The sequence below is a fragment of the Chelonia mydas genome, chromosome 1, assembly GCF_015237465.2.
Source record: "Chelonia mydas isolate rCheMyd1 chromosome 1, rCheMyd1.pri.v2, whole genome shotgun sequence".
NCBI classification, from domain to species: Eukaryota; Metazoa; Chordata; order Testudines; family Cheloniidae; genus Chelonia; species Chelonia mydas.
The window spans coordinates 135,159,682-135,180,196 of record NC_057849.1 but is presented as its reverse complement, the minus strand read 5'-3'; the positions used below and the strand labels follow the sequence as shown (position 1 = coordinate 135,180,196).

Below are 20,515 nucleotides of genomic sequence, written 5' to 3'. Positions count from 1 at the left end.
GCAAAAAACCCTCATTCTGACAGCATAGTCTGTGTCTGCACTAGGGGGCTATGCTGCCATAGGCTCCTCCGGGGACATAATGAGTTACGTTGTTGCAGATTTCCCCTAGCAGTGAAAGTCTGAAATTAAATAAGACAACTTTGCTGTCATATACCCTATCCTACTCTTCCACAATTTTTGTGTTTTAATTAGGTAATATATATAACATGAACAAGACGAGATTAAGGTCAAATCCAGCACCCTAGGCAAACTCCATTGAGCCCAAGCATAATTTAGTGCAGTTTAATGACTTTTCTAAATTATCTGAACTGCAGTATATCATCTGCCTTCCAACTAGGCTGCTAGTCAGTTCACCAGCTCAGTAGCTGTCAAAGGGGGCTACCAACTCCCTGGTTTTCACAGCACCCCTGTGATCGCAGGGAGGTAAAACAGCTGGGGGATACACTGGAGGAGAGTGCCAGGGATCCACCTGGAGTGTTATCTTCTGAACAGGTTTAATTTGGACATGCAGAAGAGCTGTGATTGAGCCCAAGAGCTCGCCAACCCAGATACACATCCACTGCCATAGGCTGTGCAAGGAGCTGTTCAGCTGAACTCTTCTGAAGAACGTGCAGTCTGTCTGATCAAGACTGCTGTGGCCTGTTTGAAGTTCCTTCAGCTGATCACTGTGCTGCTTTACATTCTTCACCATTTCCTTGTTCTGTTCACTGATAAAATGATCACTAGCACACTAGTTTCTCTCCTGTATAAAACAATGTATTTATAGGAAACAGGAGATGAAAGGGGAAGCTGTTAGTAGTGCATTGATAATGATCTTGTTCTGATGTGATTTTGAAATAGCAGGATTTTAATTTAAATATAAATTAAGTTTTTTGGTCAAGTTAAATAAATAAAAGTGGGCCTTTAATTAAAGCTGGCTAGAAAATGAAAATTCCTTCACATGAAAAATATGTCCAGACTGCGATAAAAGACCCACAGCATGGCCATGGCTGGCCTGGGGCAGCTGACTCAAGCTCGTTGGACTTGGGCTGCAAGGCCATAAAACTGCAGTGCCCTGAGACCCCACATGAGGGGAGGGTCTGAGAGCTCGGGCTCCACCCCAAGCAATCTACTCTACTATTTTTAGCCCTTAGCATGAGCCCTGCAAGCCTGAGTCAGTTGACCTGGACTGTGAGGCTCACTGACCTTTTTTGCTGTGTGGACATACCCTTAGCCTTCCCCTATTTCTGGAGGCAGAGAGCCCTGGGTGCTCAGTCTCTTCAGCTCCAGATCTAGGAGGAGGCAGGAAGGCTGAGTGCCTGAGCTCTTTGCCTCTCTGGTGCTTGGGGTGAAGGCAGGGAGCCCTGAGATCCAGAAAGGCAGGTTCCGGGCTCTCAGCCGTGGCAGTCCTTTTGGAAGGTTTTTGTCAATTTGACTTTCTGCCTACAGGCAGAAGAGCCTTCTAGGAGACAGCTGAGAAGCCATCATTTTGATATGCCCGACAGAAAATCAGATTTTTCTGGCTATATTGAAATTTCCTCCTGGAACATGTGTTTTTTGAAAAGGGCATTTTTTGTTGGTAAATCCTTCGATGGAAAATTCCCAACTCACTCTACTTTAAATTTTTCTCAATTTAAACTCCTTCTTCTCTATTGTAAATTAGAACATTCCTTTTCTAATCTTATGTTGAGAACTTGCTACTCTCAGTGACATCAGTGGTGGTTGCAGTCACTCAGCACTCTTCAGCATCAAGCTGTTAAGTGTTAAGACATAGTAACCAAACAGAAGAATAATACACTGTCAGTATGGAGTACTGGTTCTCATCAGTTACTTAGAACTCAGTTTAGAAAAGCACTTAAGCAGACGCTTAAGTCCATTCCTATTAAGGAAAACATGTTACAATGGCAGTACAGTCAAGCCTGTGCTTACGTGCTTTCCTGAGAAAGCAGGACCTTAGTGTGGGTCATTGGGGTTGGAGGGCTTGAGATGAAGCAATTGTTTCTTCTACACCACTCACACAATCTATTCTTTTTTGCTAGTGATAGCTACAGTGACCTCAGTGATGACAGTTCCCCAGAAAAAGAACCTCCTGATTCAGAAAAAAGCTGAACCCCCTGCATGAGAGCAGAGAATTGGAGAATGCTACTGAGGTGAACAGGGCCCTTTTGATGCTTCTTTACAACCTTTATTTCTTCTTGACTTACTCCAAGAGACAAAGTTATCTTGGGTCTCCCTCTCACTCCAAATCCCCTCTGAAAACTTATCTTATCTCCCTTGCCTGCAGCATTTAATTTCTCTCTCCTTTTGTTGTTTAACTTTTTAATTGTATTATTAAAGTCTGCAGTGTGTTTTGGGTGCAGTTTGTGTGAAAGATGCTTGACAAAATCAAGTTCTGATAGTGTTTGAAAAGCTATTCTTTATAATTATACTTTTGCAATCTTTCCAAATATTGTTTTCTTTACTTGTCTGTTACTTTAGCATGCAACTCAAAATGAGTTTGATTCCATTGTGTTGACCTGATTTGGTTTTTGCCCCTCTTTGAACCATTTCTTTGTGTTTTATTTTCTGTTGTCATATTTCTTCCAGAGATGGACACTCAGCCTTAGGACAGTGCAGACACTTCATGATAAATCTCGGGGTTCAGCCAGTGTAGGGATGTGAATTTAGCAAGCTAATATTTTTAAATTGGCGGTTTGTTTGCTTGTATACTCTTGCTAAAGTCCTGTTACTTCTAGTTGTTTGCTTCTTTAACAATAACAGTAATGGTCTCCACAACTATCTGAATGTGTATTTCCCTTGAGGCACCTGACCTTGGCTAAGTCATGGACTGAACTGCAATCTTACTTTAACCATTGGGACTTAACCTGCACACAAGACCTTCAAGATCATAGCCAGTGTGATAATCTCATTCATCCCTTCATTCCGAACCACGGCGCAGTGCTCTTCAATACCATTGTATGCAGTTCATTTTAGGTTTCCATTTCCCCAGTTTAATCCTCTCCATTTGCATGGCATAACTGCTGACTGCTGTGCCACACTGGTGATTAAGGCTGCATATAAATAAGGTAGACTGAGGCTCAGGAAATGTGAGTTCTGCTCTTAGCTCAACCACATATTTCTTCTGTGCTCTTGAGCAAGTCACTTTGGGTGGGATTCACAAGGTAGAATTAGGTGCCTAAGTCCAATATTTAGACACCATTGCAATCCACAAAGCCCTTGCTTAGCTGTTGCCTAACCTTGTAGGTACCTAAAGTCCCTTGTGCCTAAGTTTCCAACTGTGAAAGTCCCCCAGGTGCCTAAATTTCAGCAGCTGAACGTGTCTAGAGTGGTGTAAGTCCTGCTACTGCTTGGCACCTAACTCACACTTAAGCCCCAGAAAGATTAATGGACTTCTTCTATCTTGCCTGCAGAGCATGAGTGGGTAGTGTGCTTGGAGCACAAATAAACACACCCAAAACAGGAGGAGGTAGTAGAGTGCCCCTCTTTCTTACAACTTTTAGTCCAGTAGTTAAAGCACTTACACAGGTTCAATTCCCACTTCTTCCTGAGGTGGAGAAGGGATTTGAACTTGCATCGCCTACCTCTTAGAGGACTGCCTTAGCTGAGGGACTATGGCATATGCCTGCATAGCTGTTTCTCCAGCTCTCCTGTTGAAACTGTTCCACTGTGTTTAAATAATTAAATAGTCATTGGCGTAGGCAGACTGAAACCTGGGTGTCCCACCTCCCAAGTGGGTGGTCTGTATAATCACCGGGCTGTGGTTATTCTGACTCTGTCTTTGGCTCAGTGCATATTTAAGTATTTATACACAGTGGGACAACATCACTGGGAGAGATTGAGAGAGTCCTGACCCTAAATGTCCTAGTGCTCAGTAGCTAGGGCTCTTTTCTGGGAGGTAGAAGATCCATGTTCAAATCCTTTTGCCACATTAGGCAGGGGAGGGGGGATTGAACCTGGGTTTCGCCTATGCTAGGCGTGTGCTCTAACCAGTGGGATAAAACCTGTCCCTTTTTGGCTATCTTAGAAAACTCCCTGCTCAGTATGATGGCTTTTGTTAATTCTATTCTTAGGTGCCAGTGTCCACCATGCATTGTATAGGGAGCTTGGGCACCTAACTCAGGGCAGGTGCCTAAGCCCCCTTGTGAATCCCACCCTTCATCTTGCTATATCTCAGTTCCCCAGCTGTAAAATAGGGATAATGATAATTCCCTACCTCACATGGCTCAGGAGGACTAATCTATATGAGGATCTCAAATACGACGGTGATGAGCAGCTTAAACAAGTCAGTAAAGAAATAAAACACGTCTCACTCTGCTGACTGCCTGGGCTGCAAAAGCAACACTGTGACACTGTGTGTGTCTATAACTGACTTTATGAGATCTGCTTTAGCTTTGACTATGGGTTTCCCAACAGAGTGCATGATGGCAAATCCGAACATGCTATTAATCTAGTTACAGAATTGTGACTCTTCAGATGCAAATTGCTTGCATTAATGCATTTCTGTGATGCTTTAAGCTACTTTGCCAGCAGAATTTCAGATTGAAGAATCTACATTTCTATTTTGATTTCTCACCAGCAGGTACTAATTACATTGTAGAATTACACTAGATGAGCAAATAGCACACAGCTTTACTTATAGGCATAATCAAATTACAAAAGTGATCATCACCTCAGTTATCTTCATTACAATATTAAGATTTGAAGAGGGGCCTGATTTCCACTAATCAAGGGTGGATGCACATGGAGACTATATTTGCTTTGGTTTGTTAGCACTCTGCTGAATCTAAGTAAACTTGCAGTTTCTACTGTAAAATTATTTTTATGTCCATCATCAGTTCCACTGGGTACACGGACATTACGGGATATGCCAACTACAAAAATGTTAAATGGATATGCAGAGAAGGCTTGTACACACACTAATATCTTGCTTCTTTTTTTTTTAGAAAGACAAAACAAAATCGAATGGAAGGAAATTCACATTAATTGGTTGCACCATTTTTGTACAGTCTTATTTTTCCATATATGATATAAATAGCATATGATATAGACTTTAAAGCTATTCCAGAGACTTAACTTCCTCACAAAAGCATTTCCCTCCCTGCTATAGATGTGAGTTGTTTTCCAGTTGACATTTTCCACATGATATTTTCTCCAGATAATTGCTGTTTGTTTAAAAATGAGACAAAGGACCATCAAATGTTAGCTGTCAGTCACAATAATTGGTCTTGTCCTATGATTTCTGAATGATCTCAGGTGAATCTGCCATAGTTCTTTATCTGTAGCAATCTTGATTTGCACGAAGATTTGGGGTTGTTTTTTAAATAAAATGAAACACAGGGAAAAATGCTTTTGCCTTAGAACAGTAAAATGTATTTTTGTGTGTATGCTGTCTGTGTGCTCAAAGGTGGGAATGAACTAAAAAACAAAGTTGATCTTATATGTGAGCAGTGGAGAATCATTTCAGTGTTAAGATTATTGAATAAATGTTTAATCCTTTGCGGTTAACATGAACAAGGCGTTATGTTGGTCTATTGTAGTCTTCACGGAGTTTAATAACCGATGCTGAATATGCATGCCTTTTCATTTTGCCTCTTCAAATGCAGTGTCACCATACAGCTGCTAAAATTTGTCTGCTTCTTGCTTTCACCTGAACAGTAATATTTTTGAAAAGCTGATAACACTGAACATAATGTTAGCCTACTAAATTCTAAATGGGATAGTAGAAGGTTTGAATTTATTAGATGCCTAAGAGTATTTAAACATATGGGTACACAATAAAATGTAATCTAGTCAGCTGTAAACAAAACATAAATGCACAGAATTTAAGAGGGGCAGATCCTGGGATCCAGCTGAATTGCACATAGCATATGTCAGGAAATGTGTACAAAGATGGATTAAAACTCATATTCACACTCCTCTGATCCAGGGGCCACTCTATACAGAGCTGGTCCCCTTGTGCCCCATTAGAGCAGCCTATGGACTATTCTAACTTATGACAGATGCAAACACCCAGAACTACTGAAACTGCAGCCAGTAATCAGTGTCTTTTAGGGGTATCTTGGCCACATCCTACCTTGCCTACTATCTGAGCAGCACAAGGGCAACAGATGATTCCCTAGTGAGTCTGCCAAGGGCCAGTTAGGACCAGATTCCACCAGTTGTGTGACCATCCAAGGATCTGGCCCATAGTGTGGATCAGCACCCTAAAGCTAGCGTAGTCCAAATGTCTGAAATGAGGTCCTCAAGCGTCACATTTTAATTTTATAAATTAAAAGATTATTTTTTACCCAGGCACACTGGCAAGTGGTATCCTGTGCCTGAATAGTCATCTAAAAAAAGTGATTTGCCTTTTAAATAACTTAGTAATATTTAATTTGTAAGTATGAGCGTTTTAAAAATTGCTTTAGAAAGCCCCAGTTTCTGTTCATTAAGAGAAACCATGATGATGAAATAAGCTTCTAATATGTCATTGTTTTGGGGTGGTTTGCAGATGTTTGCCTTGGAAATAACAGGTATTGTCAAAGTTGATATTACTATATGTCTCTGTGATCTAGAACATGTTGGACTTTTAAGAATGTCTATAACTTTAAAATGTATTTTCAAATACATTAAATTATGTTATATGAAAATGTGTATACACTGTGTTGTAATTTGTCCAGAATATAGCATATGTTGTTTGTGTCCCATGAAAGCATTAAGATAGGCAATATGTACAGTCTGCCTGAATGCAATATTGTCTATCAATGCAGCCATCTCCTGTTAATCTATAAATATATTTATAAAAAAAATGACTTATGACAGTACCCCAGGAGCTAGTTTCCCCACTCAGAAACTTGGGAGAATACCTAAGGCACAGAGGAGTTGTGATTTATTTTTTTTTTTAAAAAGTTAAGGAAGCTAGTGACAGAGTTCAGAGTTCAGAGCTTGATCACTCAGCTCCCTTACCCTGTCCTCTCCCCCTCCAGACTGTGTTGGGGAGCTGCCCCCAGGACATTGGATCCTGGAGGCCTGCCCCACAATATCCATGAGGAACCCCTCCCTTGTCACAAGCAGCAGCAGGAGGACACGTCCAAGGGTGACTTTTAAAGAACCCTACTCCCTGGGAAAGGGCCAGAGAGCAGGGAGGTGTGCTTCATGGTGTCCAGCAGCAGCCTCTTCCAATTTAACTGGCCTGCTGATGTCATTCTTTCATGCAGAACCACCCTGAAACCAAGGTCCCATGTGCTGGATCCACTTCTCCAGGGACTGATAAGCCTCCTCACCCCCCACATTGCCTCACTTCACCTGCTTTTCACACATCAGCACTGCAAGGTTTGAGGCAGGTCTGCACACCCCGTCCTAATCACAGAGGCCCTGTCCTTCCTCATTCACTTCAGGATTCCAGGTTCCAACACTGTAAACTAAAATAACTGCCATCCGCTTCATGTAACATGTGTCTGTTACCTCCACTTCCTTTTCCTTGCCGCACATGCCACCTCTGCTCACATTTCTGACCCTTATCTCTACCCTTCCGTCCCCTTGCTGGTCCCAAGCCCATCGTTCCTTACTGTCTTCCTGTCCTTCCCTTGATGCTCTCCTATGCCCACATTCTCTGCCTTCTTCCATCTCACCTCTCCCACTCAGTCCACAGTCGCCTGTAAATTTAATGGAACCCTTTAAACCATGAAGATGCTCTAATAACCTACTGTAGCGGGGTGGTCACTCCGCTCCAGCCCTGATGGGGTTAAAACAGCCCTGAAGAGGGCTGTAGCTGGGGTAAGCAGCAAATAGGCTGATTGGGGAAGCAGCCACAGCTGGGCCACGCCCCAATCAGGTCTCAGTTGGCCCTATAAAAAGGCTGCTAGGCAGACACTGGTTGACACTTTCTCTAGCTTTTGAGAGGGAAGGACCTGGCTGCCTGGGAGCTGAGCAGGAACCTGAGTTAGGGCAGCACTGGGGGAAAGGCAAGAGGGGCTGGGGAGCTCCAGCCTGACAACCTCCCAGGCTGCAGGGCCTTGTGTGGGGCCTAAACCAGGTGCTGGGACTGTAAAGGGGAAGCTCAGAGATAGGCAGAGGCAGCAGGTCCTATTCCCAACCCCCCCCGCCAATGATGAGTGGCCATTACAGGCTGCAGTTGGCCCCAGTGAGTGGGGGCTAAATGATGATTGGCAGTAGGCACTGAGGCAAGGTGGGATTATGGGGTTGGGGGTTCCCTAGGGAAGGGAGACCCAGAGACTGAGGGGATACTGCTGGGGAAGAACCCCCAGACAAAGGGGCACCAGGGTCTGGAAGGGACACGGGCCAGCGGTGATGACACTGGCCTGCAGAGGGTGCCCTGGAGCTGGAAAATGAGCAAATTCCCAGACAGCAGGAGGCGCTGCAGAGGTGAGTCCTGCATCGTTACACCCACTTACTGTAACCCTTGTCCTCCCTTCCTCCCTAACCTCATAGATAGTAAGGCCAGAAGGGACCGTTGTGATCATCTAGTCTGACCCCCTGTGTAACACAGGCCAGGGAACTTCCCCAGAATAATTGCTAGAGCTTATCTTTTAGAAGAACATCCAATCTTGATTTAAAAATTGTCAGTGATGGAGAACCCACCATGCCTCGTGCTTTATAAGCACTTGTACATAATGTCTGAAAGTGGATAATAAGTTCTTCAGGCAAGGGCCATTTCTCTTATGTATTCAGTGAGACACCTACCACATGTTTGAGTATTTTATAAATATTCATCTTGTTGCTATGCAAGTGCATATTGCACACAAGAATTAAGTGCTCCCTGCTAAATTGTATTTAACCTTATTCCAGCTATTCTCTTCTACCTAGTGTGATATTTGAAGAGATTAATATATTACAGCATGGACTAATGCAAACAGTTAAATCCCTTGGGTCCAATTCGTATCAAGATATATCCACAAGACATTTTCTTTAACACTTATTCCTTGCTATTGTCAGAGAATATGTCATTTAAAAAAAAAATCCAATTTCTGACTGTCCAGTATTTGAAATTGCTGTATGTTACCTCTACCTCATCCATCTGCTTTGGGTCATGAGCTCACACCCATCAGTACTTTCAAACTAAATGTAATTGCTACTGCCAGATGACAGGCATATCTCTATCTTTCCCCAAGGAAAGAGAAGGGAAACATACACGTGAGAATTCAAATTGTACACCAGACTGATCCATGAACTGCCACAAACACAGAGGCTTTGAGTCAGAAGAAATTGACTCTTCAGCCTTTACACATGGTGCAGTCTTGTAGGAGCAGGATTTTATAATTGTACTATAAGACTAGAGTTACTAATGTATGTCTTGATTTCATTTTACCAGCCACCCTTTTTGAATAGCAGAAAGGAATGACCCTCTAGGACATTTGTAGGAATGCATCTGACAGACTGCCACTGTATCTCACAGACTGTCTGTACTGATAAGGCAGGGAGGGACAGACCAGAACAATCCTTATGACTTATTATGGTCACCCTTTCCCTTTAGGATAAGTTATAATGTCTGATATGGCTTCCTATATGTATTACAAATTAGGCACTCTAGTTAAATATACATTTCATTGTTTTTAAGGGTTAGTAAGTGAGACAGTTTATTTTGAATCTCCTTAACATAGACACAATACAAGATCCTGACACTGTTTGTATTCTCAAAGGTCTCTGTAAAAAGACTGTGTGAATGAGGAATGTATGCATCAGGAAAAGATAAGGTGTGAAGGCTATTGTTGTAGCCAGATAGTCAAGGAAAAAGGAGTAAAGAGACTTAACGACACCAGAAAATCATCAATGCACATCCATAATGAAGGAAGGGCAAATTGATAACCCTGAGGTGAGGTGGCACCCCTAAAGACAGGACAATTGATTAAATCGGAACCAGGACAAGATAACCCTCTTGGAGGTGTTTTGGAATGCTTACTTCAAAAGATACACCAATTAAGGAGTAACCTATCACAATCTGACACAGCAAAATCCATAGAGTTCAACAGAGAAAAAGAACTATAAAAACAGGGTGCTTTGCCACGGGATTTTGGATTCATCTTGCCACTACTCCAGGAGCATTGGATCGTGAACAACAAAGCCTGGCTCCCCTCTGCGACCAATCTGGCTGGCCACTAGATCGATCCAGACTGGTAACTGTAAAATCCACAATTGGCAGGACTGTGTGTGTGTGACTGAAAAGCATATGCTAACTGTTGTATTTTCAATAAATATGGCATGTTTGCCTTCTCTCTTCTAAAAGATCCTGTGTGCCTTGTATAGCATAACAGTCTATCCCTTTGAGAGGAAAGGTGAGTCATTATTTATGAAATGCTCTATTGCTGTATCTTCAGACCGACCATCCCATTCCAAGAGGGAGAAGGAGAATTTATTTTATTTACATTTTTATGTTCCTATTCAATTCAATACTTTCAGGGAAACATTTAATTATCACTGTGGCAAGATGGAGAAGACAGTCTACAAAGAAAGAAACACACAACCAAGCTTATAGATGGTTGCTTATCTGATTTGAGTTTTGGGGTGTATGTCAGAATAAAAGATAATTTGGGCTCTTGGATGGGGTTACTGTGAAGCAAAGCAATTTGTTTAACATATTTGTCATAATTCAAAATCTTAATGAAAGAGACAGAAAGGGGATTTTGTTATTTACTAAACTCTAAAGCCTTGCTCTTGCCAATTTGTTCTCTTTGGCTTCATATAGATGGCAGCTGTGAAGTGGGGAGCTGGCAAGCTAATGAGCTAAGCTGTGTCTTGTTTAACTTGGCCATGTAAGCATTTACTAGCCATTTGTTACTTGGTTGCATTGCTATTATATCTTTACAAACAGGTCTGAACTATTTCCTGTCCAACTTTATGATCTAAAACACTTCACATGTAAAAGACACACTGTAATAACTTGAAAGGTGACACATGCCTTTAGGCCCTGTTCTGCATGTTGCCAAATGCCTCCAGAGTTGCTAAGCTCCTCAGTTCCCACTGAAGTCAGTTGAAGTTTGAGGATAGTCAGCACCTTGTTCCATCATCCCCTGGGCATGTATTTCTCTTGGAAATATCTGATATCACAGCTGGTCTCATAAAGTTAAAGCAAGCCAGAGAATTTGATGTAGCATCCAGTACCTCTGCCATAAGAAAGAATACACAGTGAAGGGCAATAAAACAAGCTTTTAGATAAGGGAAACAACTCTGACAAAATCTGAACAATAGGAGGGGCCATTTTTTTTTCTTCTGTAATTGTTTTGAATGCTATTACAGTGGAACTGGGTTAAGTTGCTAGTTTACCAATCTGGCAGGTCAAGCAAACACAAATGGAATGTATGCAATGGCCAACCCAGAATGGCTGTGAACTGATAAAGAATTAGAATGTTTTTGTTAGATATAAGAAAGCCTTTAGTGAAATCCTAGTTCCACTGAAGTAGATGAGTTGTGCCATAACTTCCCTGCAGCCACAATTTTTACCCCTTGTTTACATACAGCACTTAAGAGGTCTACACTGCAATCAGGGGGTGCAATTGCTGTACACAGACATACCCGAGCTAGCTCAGGTACGAATAACAGTGAAGCAGCAGGCTCTACAAGCTACGTAGGACCTCCGGCAGCTAGCCTGCATGGAAGCCCGTGCTTCTGTGGCTTCACTACTATTGGTGCTCGCACTAGCTAGATCAAAGCTAACTCCCATGTCTACAAGTTCTGCATTCACACCTCTGTTTACAGTGCAGACATGGCCTTAGTTCATTTACCAGCCTGGAGATAAAAAGAACAGGAGGACTTGTGGCACCTTAGAGACTAACCAATTTATTTGAGCATAAGCTTTCGTGAGCTACAGCTCACTTCATCACTTTTTGCGAATACAGACTAACAGGGCTGCTACTCTGAAACCTGCAGCCTGGAGATGTAACCTCTTTGGGCTAGTGTAAGTCCTGGGAACAGGCGGAGCATGGTAACTGATGGAGTGGCAAAAAGGTGAGTTTGCCTGGAGACTGAGGGGTTAATCCAAGCCTGCTGCAGTTCCTGGAAAGACTCCCATTGAAATCAGTGGATCAGGCGCTAAGAGCTGCTTTGCTAGTCTTACTGTTCATTGCTAGAGAGCACTTCTCTGTGTAGACAAGAGTGGGTCAAATCCTGCACTGACTTACATCTTGTGCAACATGCCTGAAGCCAATAGGGGTTGTACTGGATATACAGGAAGTCAAAGCAGGATTTGCTCCATGAAGAGTGTGGCACTGAATAGGAATGACTTCTGGATATAGTTAGTACAGTGGTTCCCAAACTGTGGTCTATGGTCCTATGCTGCTGAATCTCCTCCTAAGTGTCCAGGCTTTTAACTGCAAAGAAGAAACCTGAGGTTTGAAAAGCAGCTTGAAATGAGGAGGTGGAGGCAGGCTGGCTGTCTCGACGGGTGGCCGTTTCCATATGAAAGGAGAAGAGGAAGCAAAAGGTCAGGAGAGAAGGGAGTGAGGCAGCTGGGGCAGTACATCCAGAGGAACAGGAAAGTTAGGGGCCAATAGGATGGAGGTATGGAGTTGGGGTGAGGAGAGTTGAGCAGCAGGGAATCGTGTGCTGGGGCAGAAAGAAGAGGCACATATACCTTCCTAACATAACTTTCATGTGGAAGCAATTGCTGTAGTTGCCCCAGGGATATTATCAGATCACAGATGGGAGAGGAGGCATGAACAAAAACCACTCTCCATTACAATGTGGTCGGTGCTATGACAAACATGATGAGAACCCTGGTGTAACTAGACCGACCCGATCTGAGTGTGGGCCCATCTGTTGCCTCAGTTTCCCCTCATCTCTGAGGAGTCTCTTGCCATCAGTGCAGTTCAGTTACTGAAGTGACTAAGTCACATAAAAGCTCCCTGCTTCCAGAATAGCAGCCCAGTTCAAACAAATGTAGCCAATCTTCCATCCCAGTCTCACTAGACACAGCCCTTTCCCCACAAGTGTCCGTCTTCTCTTCCAACGCTAACCCTTCCCCTGGGCTCAGCTCTAGCCTTGCCTAGGCTCCAATCAGCTTCTCCATCCCACTCCTTGTTTACAGGGGTCACCGCATCACCTTGCTGGGTGGCAGCACAAACAGCCTCTCAGACCTTCCCTTAATAGCAGAGGGAAGCATAGGCACAGGCTGGCAGCATAGGAAGAACCCTTGCCCACCATCTTCTATGACATGCCTGGGGACTCTCAGTGAAGGATGAATCTTAAATGACGAAATAAAAAGACTCTACATTATATGCAAGGGACTGGGGTAATTCCTTTGTAATTATTCAGAGGCTGTCTTCACAAACATCTATCACTTATCTGAAGCAAACTCAACTATTCCCTCCTTTTGAAGTTAATTGTCAGTAGTAATTCAAAGGGTACTGAATTTTCAGTCTCTTTACTGAGTCTATATCATTAGTTTTAATGCAATTTTTTTTAATACCAATTAATTTTTATGTAGCTCCTCCAACACAGCCCCAAACTCTCCCATTGATGGAAGAATTAATCCAACACTGCTGTTTCTTATCTTGCACAAGTGGATCATCTCTGATATAAGCACTGTCTGGTTTCTTAAGATTAAAGCATTGCATACTTACATAAGGAGTGAACCACAAACTGCACTAATGATTGTTTAAATGGCTCTGTTAAAATGGCTCAAACGCTGCAGGATCTAATGGCAAAACTTTGCCTAGCTTGGGGGAACTTTCTGATGGAATAAAATTTGTCGAGCAAAACTCATTGTTGAGCAAGCTGCCTTGCCGCATGCCTTTGTACTTGTGCTTTTCAGTTTTGTTTGTACACGCGGTGCTTTATCTCAGCATACGTTCTCAGTACTGGGTGGCAGATTGATTGCCTTACGAGGCCGCTGCTTACATCCTGTCATGCCTTTGGAATCACATCCTAGAAAAATAGTCCTGCCTGCATTGTAAACAGCATTTGGTGCTGCAGGAGTTCAGGTGTCATTTCTGCCATTTGTACCTGAATGGGCTGCACTGGAAGGGCGATTACAGCAAAATTGTTTGGATAACATGAGAACTGACTCAAATCTTGGCCTAAAACTTGATTCATACCCAGACTGAATCTTTTCGTCATTTGAAGGTGATTGTCTAGTGTGACCACCTGTGTACCACAAGTCCTAGAACCTCACCCGATAATTCCTGCATTCGGCCCATGCCGTCTAGAAGTAACTTAGCAGTTAAAACGGTTCAGTCGCTTCTTTAGTCTGAGCGATTGTGAGATAGGTCTGCTGCTCATTTGAACATTGGGGGTTCTCAGTGTAGAACCCAAGTACATGTTTTGGGGTTTGAGTGCCAATGTTTTCAAGGGATGGATAGCTGGCCTCATTTCCCCTTCTTGGTCTTAACTAGCTAGATTGCTCTTCTAATTGTCTATGGGCTGCTGGCAGGTCTGTCCTCAAACCCATCAGGTACCTTCAAGTAAGCAGATGGCATACCCTCATTTTTCAGCAGTAGGACTAAGAAACATTCCCTTTGGTGTACTGGGCTATGAGGTGAGGTTTTTGGAGAGATGTTTTCTCTTCATAGATGATGCTTGCTGCATCACTTCTTCTGTCCTGTCATTTTCCCCGCTGGTTCATTATAGGCTGTGCCAAATTCTGTATTTATAGAGTAGGGCATTCATTGGTGCACGCCATAAAAAAGATGGAGAAAAATTGTTCTCTCTTGCCACAGAGGGCAGGACAAGAGGCAATGGGTTCAAGCTACAACATAACAGATTTAGATTAAATCTCAGGAAAAACTTCCTGTCAGAACAGTAGGACAATGGAACAGCCAAGGTCATTGTAGGAACTCCTTCACTGGAGGTTTTCAAAAGGAGGCTGGATAGCCATCTATCTTGGATAGTTTAAACACAACAAATCCTGTATCTTGGCGGGGGTTAGATATCCTTGTGCTCCCTTCTAACGCTATGATTCTATGACTTCTGAAGATGAATGATTAATTCCTGGATTGCATGAGTATATGCTGGTTAATTTTATCTGTGGTTATCATCAAGCCTGAGATGGTCAGGACTCAGGACAGCCATGGAAAGTGATTCTTGTGCTAAGGGGCAAATCCGGCTCCCATCTCTGTGACTGAGCCATTTCCCCTGGCAACGAAATTGGTGTGGGTTTTTGTGTGTTCACAGGCTGGATTTTGGGGAGCTGTGAAGGGATGTGTCTCCTTTCTCCCCCATGGAATGTAAAGCCCAACTTTGAGAGTTTCCTGTGCAGCAGAGGCAGAGTAGGGCCAGAGAAACTGCCTCCATATGGATTGTCCAGTTCCCCTCTGGCTCCCCACAGCAAGGATGCACTGGTGCGGTACAGAGCTACTTCTGCTGTTGGGCTGAAACAGACTCCCCGCGTGGCTCGGCAGCTGCTCCCCAGCCAGTGGGGAGGATCTCTGTGTTAGTAGTTTGGTTCTGTTGTGTCTTCTGGCCAGTTGTCTGTGTGTTTTGGTTGAAATGCAGAGGGTAGGGATTCTGTCACCTGTCTCAGCTTCAATGGCATCCAGCTGAGTTTGGTTCTTCAGCTCACAATCCTGGACAGGATAGAGGAGATGGTGTCTGCAGACGCTGGTGACAGGCATGCAGATTCAATTACTTCCTGCAGATGTTTAAATTTGCTTTTTTTAAGAAGCCAGTTTGCACCAGATTTTATTTTTCTTATTTATAACAGGCACCCTGTAGATCTGCCAGGCCCCTGTCTTGCTCCCCTGTGGCAGGCCAGGTCTTTTAGCAAGGGCTCTTTCCTTGGCCTCACCTGCATGAACCTTCCCTGTACACTCAGCGGCGTGGTGGGAGGATGAGGGTAGAAGGTACCATTGCTCAAAATAACATTCATTCCTGAACAGCTTTCACCTTGGAAAATCTTTGGCTTGCTCAAGGCAGCACAGCATGGAGAGCAGGAAAGATTTTACCTCACTAACTTATGCTGAGAACTGGAAGAGATTCAGGAATTGGTGTGAATGACAATTGCGACCTGCTGGCTCTCAGCTCCCTCCCATCTTGGACTACTAGTTCTTGCTAAAAAAAACTTGGGACTGTCCATTGGCTCAGTTGGAGTGCATCTTGCAGTCATTTGCTCATCTCACCCTCCCATTGAGTTTTTCCTCACCCAACTATGATTTAATTCCTTAACAATCTTATTCATGTTTTTCTGACAATAGGAAAACCTCCCCCTCCTGGGACCTTACTGCAGTTTTGGCAGGTTTAATGGGAGCCCTCATTTGTACCCCTGGCAACCTGATCCCCATTGCGCTGATCTATGAAAACTTCCCTTTTGGTAGCAATTACAACAGCAAGAAGAATTGGAGAAATACTGGCTTTTGTGGCAGGGCCTCCATTTATTATATTCCATAGGGATAAGGTATCATGCAGGACCCATCCCAAGTCCTTACCTAAAATAGTAACAGATTTCCATTTGAATCAAATGATTCATTTACCAACATTCTTCAATAAATCATATATAATGTAATCAAAGAGACACTAGGCCGCATGCCTTAGATGTTATCAGGGCGCCAGCTTTTTATTTGCCAGGGATCAAAACCTTCAGGACTTCTCAAAACTTTTTACAGCATTTGCTGAGCGAATGGAGGGTCAAGCGATATCAGCCCAGAGATTCCCCAAGTGAGTGTCAAGATGTATTGAGCTAGCTGGTTTAGATTCCCCCTCCCTGCTCAAATTAGCACACACTCCACTAGGGATCAGGCAGCTCCTGCAACTTCTTTGCAAAGCATTCCCTTTTCAAACAGCTGCAGGGAAGCTCCATGGGGTTCAGTCCAGCATTTTACTGAACTTTAATACCTGGTTGAAGCATCTAGTCTAGCCCGCTGTGCTAAGGCAGGACCAAGTAAACCTAGATCATCCCTGACATATGTTTGTTGAACCTGTTCTTAAAACCTTCAGTGATGGGGATTCCATGATCTCCTTTGGAAGCCTATTCCAGAGCTAAACTACCCTTATAGTTAGAAAGTTTTTCCTAATATCTAACCTCAATCTGCCTTTGTCAAGGTTCCTTCCCCGCTCTGAACTCTAGGGTACAGATATGGGGACCTGCATGAAAACCCCCTCAAGCTTACTTTTACCAGTTTAGGTTAAAACTTCCCCAAGGTACAAACTATTTTACCCTTTGCCCTTGGACTTCCACTGCCACCACCAAACGTTTATCTGGGTTTATTGGGAAAACGTTGTTTGGAAACGTCTTTCCGCCCCCAAAATCCTCCCCAAAACTTTTCACCCCACTTCCTGGGGAAGGTTTGGTAAAAATCCTCACCAATTTGCATAGGTGACCACAGACCCAAACCCTTGGATCTTAGAACAATGAAAAAGCATTCAGTTTTCTTACAAGAAGACTTTTAATAGAAGTAACAAGTAAAAAAAGAATCACCTCTGTAAAATCAGGATGGTAAATACCTTACAGGGTAACTAAATTCAAAACATAGAGTATCCCTCTAGGCACAACCTTAAGTTACAAAAAAGACACAGACAGGAATATTCATTCTATTCAGCTCAGCTTAATTTTCTCAGCCATTTAAAGAAATCAGAATCAAATCATATCTAGCTAGATTACTTACTAAGTTCTAAGACTCCATTCCTGTTCTGTCCCCGGCAAAAGCAGACAGACACAGACCCTTTGTTTTTCTCCCTCCTCCCAGCTTTTGAAAGTATCTTGTCTCCTCATTGGTCATTTTGGTCAGGTGCCAGTGAGGTTATCCTAGCTTCTTAACCCTTTACAGGTGAAAGGATTTTTCCTCTGGTCAGGAGGGATTTTAAAGGTGTTTACCCTTCCCTTTATATTTATGACAGCCTTGCTACAGAATTTTTGTCCAGTCCTGTCAGATGCTGAGCCCTTTATGTCCCTTTAAAGTCAATGGGAGAAATCCTGGCCCTGTTAAAGTCAATGAAACTTTTGCCATTGACTCTACTGGGGGCAGGATTTCACCCAAGGCATACTCCAGTTTTTCTTCAGAGCAGTGCTGCCTGGTGGACAGAACATTGGACTGGGAGACATAGGTTCTATTCCTGGCTTAGCCCTGCTGGGTCACCTCCCTGTGCCTCTGTTTCCCCATCTGTAAAATGGGGATAATGCTGCTGACCTTGTAAGTAAAACACTTTTAGATCTACTGATGAAAAGTGCTGTAAAGGATCTAAGTATCATTATTTATTTATTTATTGTTGATAAAAAGAATGACAACAAAAGATCCTGATGGCAGGAGGGCCCTCTGTGGCTTATTAGCATAACCAGATACATAGTTCTGATACTTCTGGCAAAGAATAAGTGTTTTCACAAGACATGGTATTAAATAAATAGTGGGAATAGAGAAAGTAAAAATCGGGGGACACTATATTAATACATTCTTTTCTGTTTAAGTGGGAAATATGACTAATGAACAACATGTACTGTATGTCCCATTGTTTTATTATTTTTGCTAGTCCCAAGTGATATGTCCTGGATGAATATCAAATGTCTGTGCTTTCAAGGGAGCAGCATAGTGTAGATACAAGAATCTATAAGAAAGCATTTTCATTACCTCCCTTTAGGCACTGTGGGTGTGGAAGCCTAGTTAGCCCCATGCATCTGGCTTTATTGTAACATTAAGTTTAATCTTCCTGTCTTATAAATTTCAGTGCTAAACAAGGAATAAATAATAATACTGAGAACTCTCAACTCCCAGCAACATGAGATCAGCTTGTGATCGATTTATTTTGCTCACAAGCATAGCTGGATGAAGAAGCAACAAAAAGGAACATAAATAATTATCTCTTCCAGCAATATCTTTAAATTAATAGGGACTTGTTGTTCAGAACTACAAAAATGAATAATAGGTACTTCAGACGATGATTGCTTTTATCCTTTCTTGCAATGTACTTAAAAGAATGGATGTGAGTAATACAACCTCACTACCTGTGTATAATGATATCAACAGTCCATTAGATGATCAGCATGTTCTGTATTGAACCTTGAACAAAGAACTTTTTCCAGAAAGCTGATAATTTTCAGCTAAATTTAGTGGATTTTAGATGTGTGGCTTTAAAACAAAACATCTTCTGGCTTTGGATAAGAGTTGAATTGGAAGCATGATGATATATGGAAAACTCTTGCTAGAGAAACTCAAAAAGTCTGACGCTGAACTGGATCAGACGTGACAATGCTGGTTGGTTTTTGATTATTAATATTTTATAGCACCCCAGATCCCCACTCACAATCAGGACGGTGTCTGTACAAGTGGGCTTCACTCTGCTATGGACTGCTGGTTTAGTGTTTAGCTGTTCCTGCTTTATGATCCTGATTCTTGATCTTGACCCTCCAGCTTGTCTTTCACTTCTGCTCTCCTGGTGTTCCAACCTGACCTGATTCCAGGTAATTGGGAATCTTGGCCTCTACCAGATACTAACCCCTAGGCTAGACTGCCCATACCCCAGCCCTGACACCTTCTGCATTAGGCACTGTACAGACATGACTCAGTCCCTGCCTCAAAGAGTTTATAATCTAATTAGGCAAGACAGATAAATGGTTTCTGTCCATTGACTGTAATGCTGCAAAAAATTCTAGTACAGTGCTTCAAAATAACATAAACAACCTTATTTTCAATTTCCATTTGGCATGTTAGCATAGAGAATGTTCCCTTTTAATTGCAGATCTGGGCATTTTATTTGAGGAAATTTGTTGGACCATTAGTGCTATATCTACTATTTATAAAACACTCCCGTGCAGGCCAAATTACACTATTACCTTAGTTAAGAATGAGCCTTAAAATAGTCTTATGTTGCTAAGACTAATAATTTGCCCGTAAGATTATTCGTACTGCAAAAATGTTGTGTTTTGTTAGTAACATATGTGGCTTTCTTCAGCATGCTGCTTATCACAACCAATTCTGACTTGTGTGGGGAGGGACAGTAGAATAATCATTCTAAATGATACATATTAATTGCCGTCCTTAGTGAAAACAATATTGAATGGATGTTCTAGTGTCTTTATTGTCTAGAAGATACCGAAGTCTCTCAGTATGGGATTTCATCAAGCTATCTCTCTAACTCTCATTATAATATGTCTGTTAAGAGGCCAACTGTATGCTGCTTGCATATGGGTCCAGGTTGCCAAAAGAGCTTAGTACACCGTGAAACTCTGGTTATAAGTGTCACCAGGGGGATGCTGGGTGCGGAGCTCTTTGGAAAATCCAGTTCTTAATGCAGGCTGGGGTTGGCAGTGAAAGAAAAGGAAGCATAAGTGTGGTTGGTAAAATAGTCTTAAGCTGAAGTAGTTTGAGACCTTAGGCATAAGGAAGTCAGTGCTTTTGGGTTCATACTCCTCTCGTATTTCTAGAGTTCGAGGTTAAAGAGCTAGTGGCTACTTAAATATCTTGCTACTAGCATCAGTTCCATTTGCCATCTTTCATTGGATCATGTTGAAGAGCATATTATTCCCATTTCACTGTCAAGCTCTGCCCTCTGGAGGGAATTGGTATCAACAAGTATTTCAGGAAGAAGCCTCTCTGACAGCATCAGTTGTGAAATTTGGCTAAAATGACAAAGAGGAGACTGGTACTAGAAGGAACAGAGAAATGAGACCCATCTGGTTGAT

At 42.6% G+C, this 20,515-nt stretch overlaps 1 protein-coding gene across 8 annotated transcripts in view; it reads left to right on the top strand.

The window, feature by feature from the left end:
- The window catches only part of CTPS2 (CTP synthase 2), a 138,176-nt gene extending 136,047 nt beyond the window's left edge, over positions 1-2,129 (top strand). For all 8 annotated transcript variants that reach the window (XM_043537876.1, XM_037900964.2, XM_037900959.2 and 5 more), the window contains one exon: positions 2,019-2,129. In XM_043537876.1, coding sequence (XP_043393811.1) covers positions 2,019-2,088 — 70 coding nt within the window. In that variant the 3' untranslated portion in view covers positions 2,089-2,129. The remainder of the gene's footprint in view (positions 1-2,018) is intronic.
- The last annotated feature ends 18,386 nt before the right edge of the window (positions 2,130-20,515 follow it).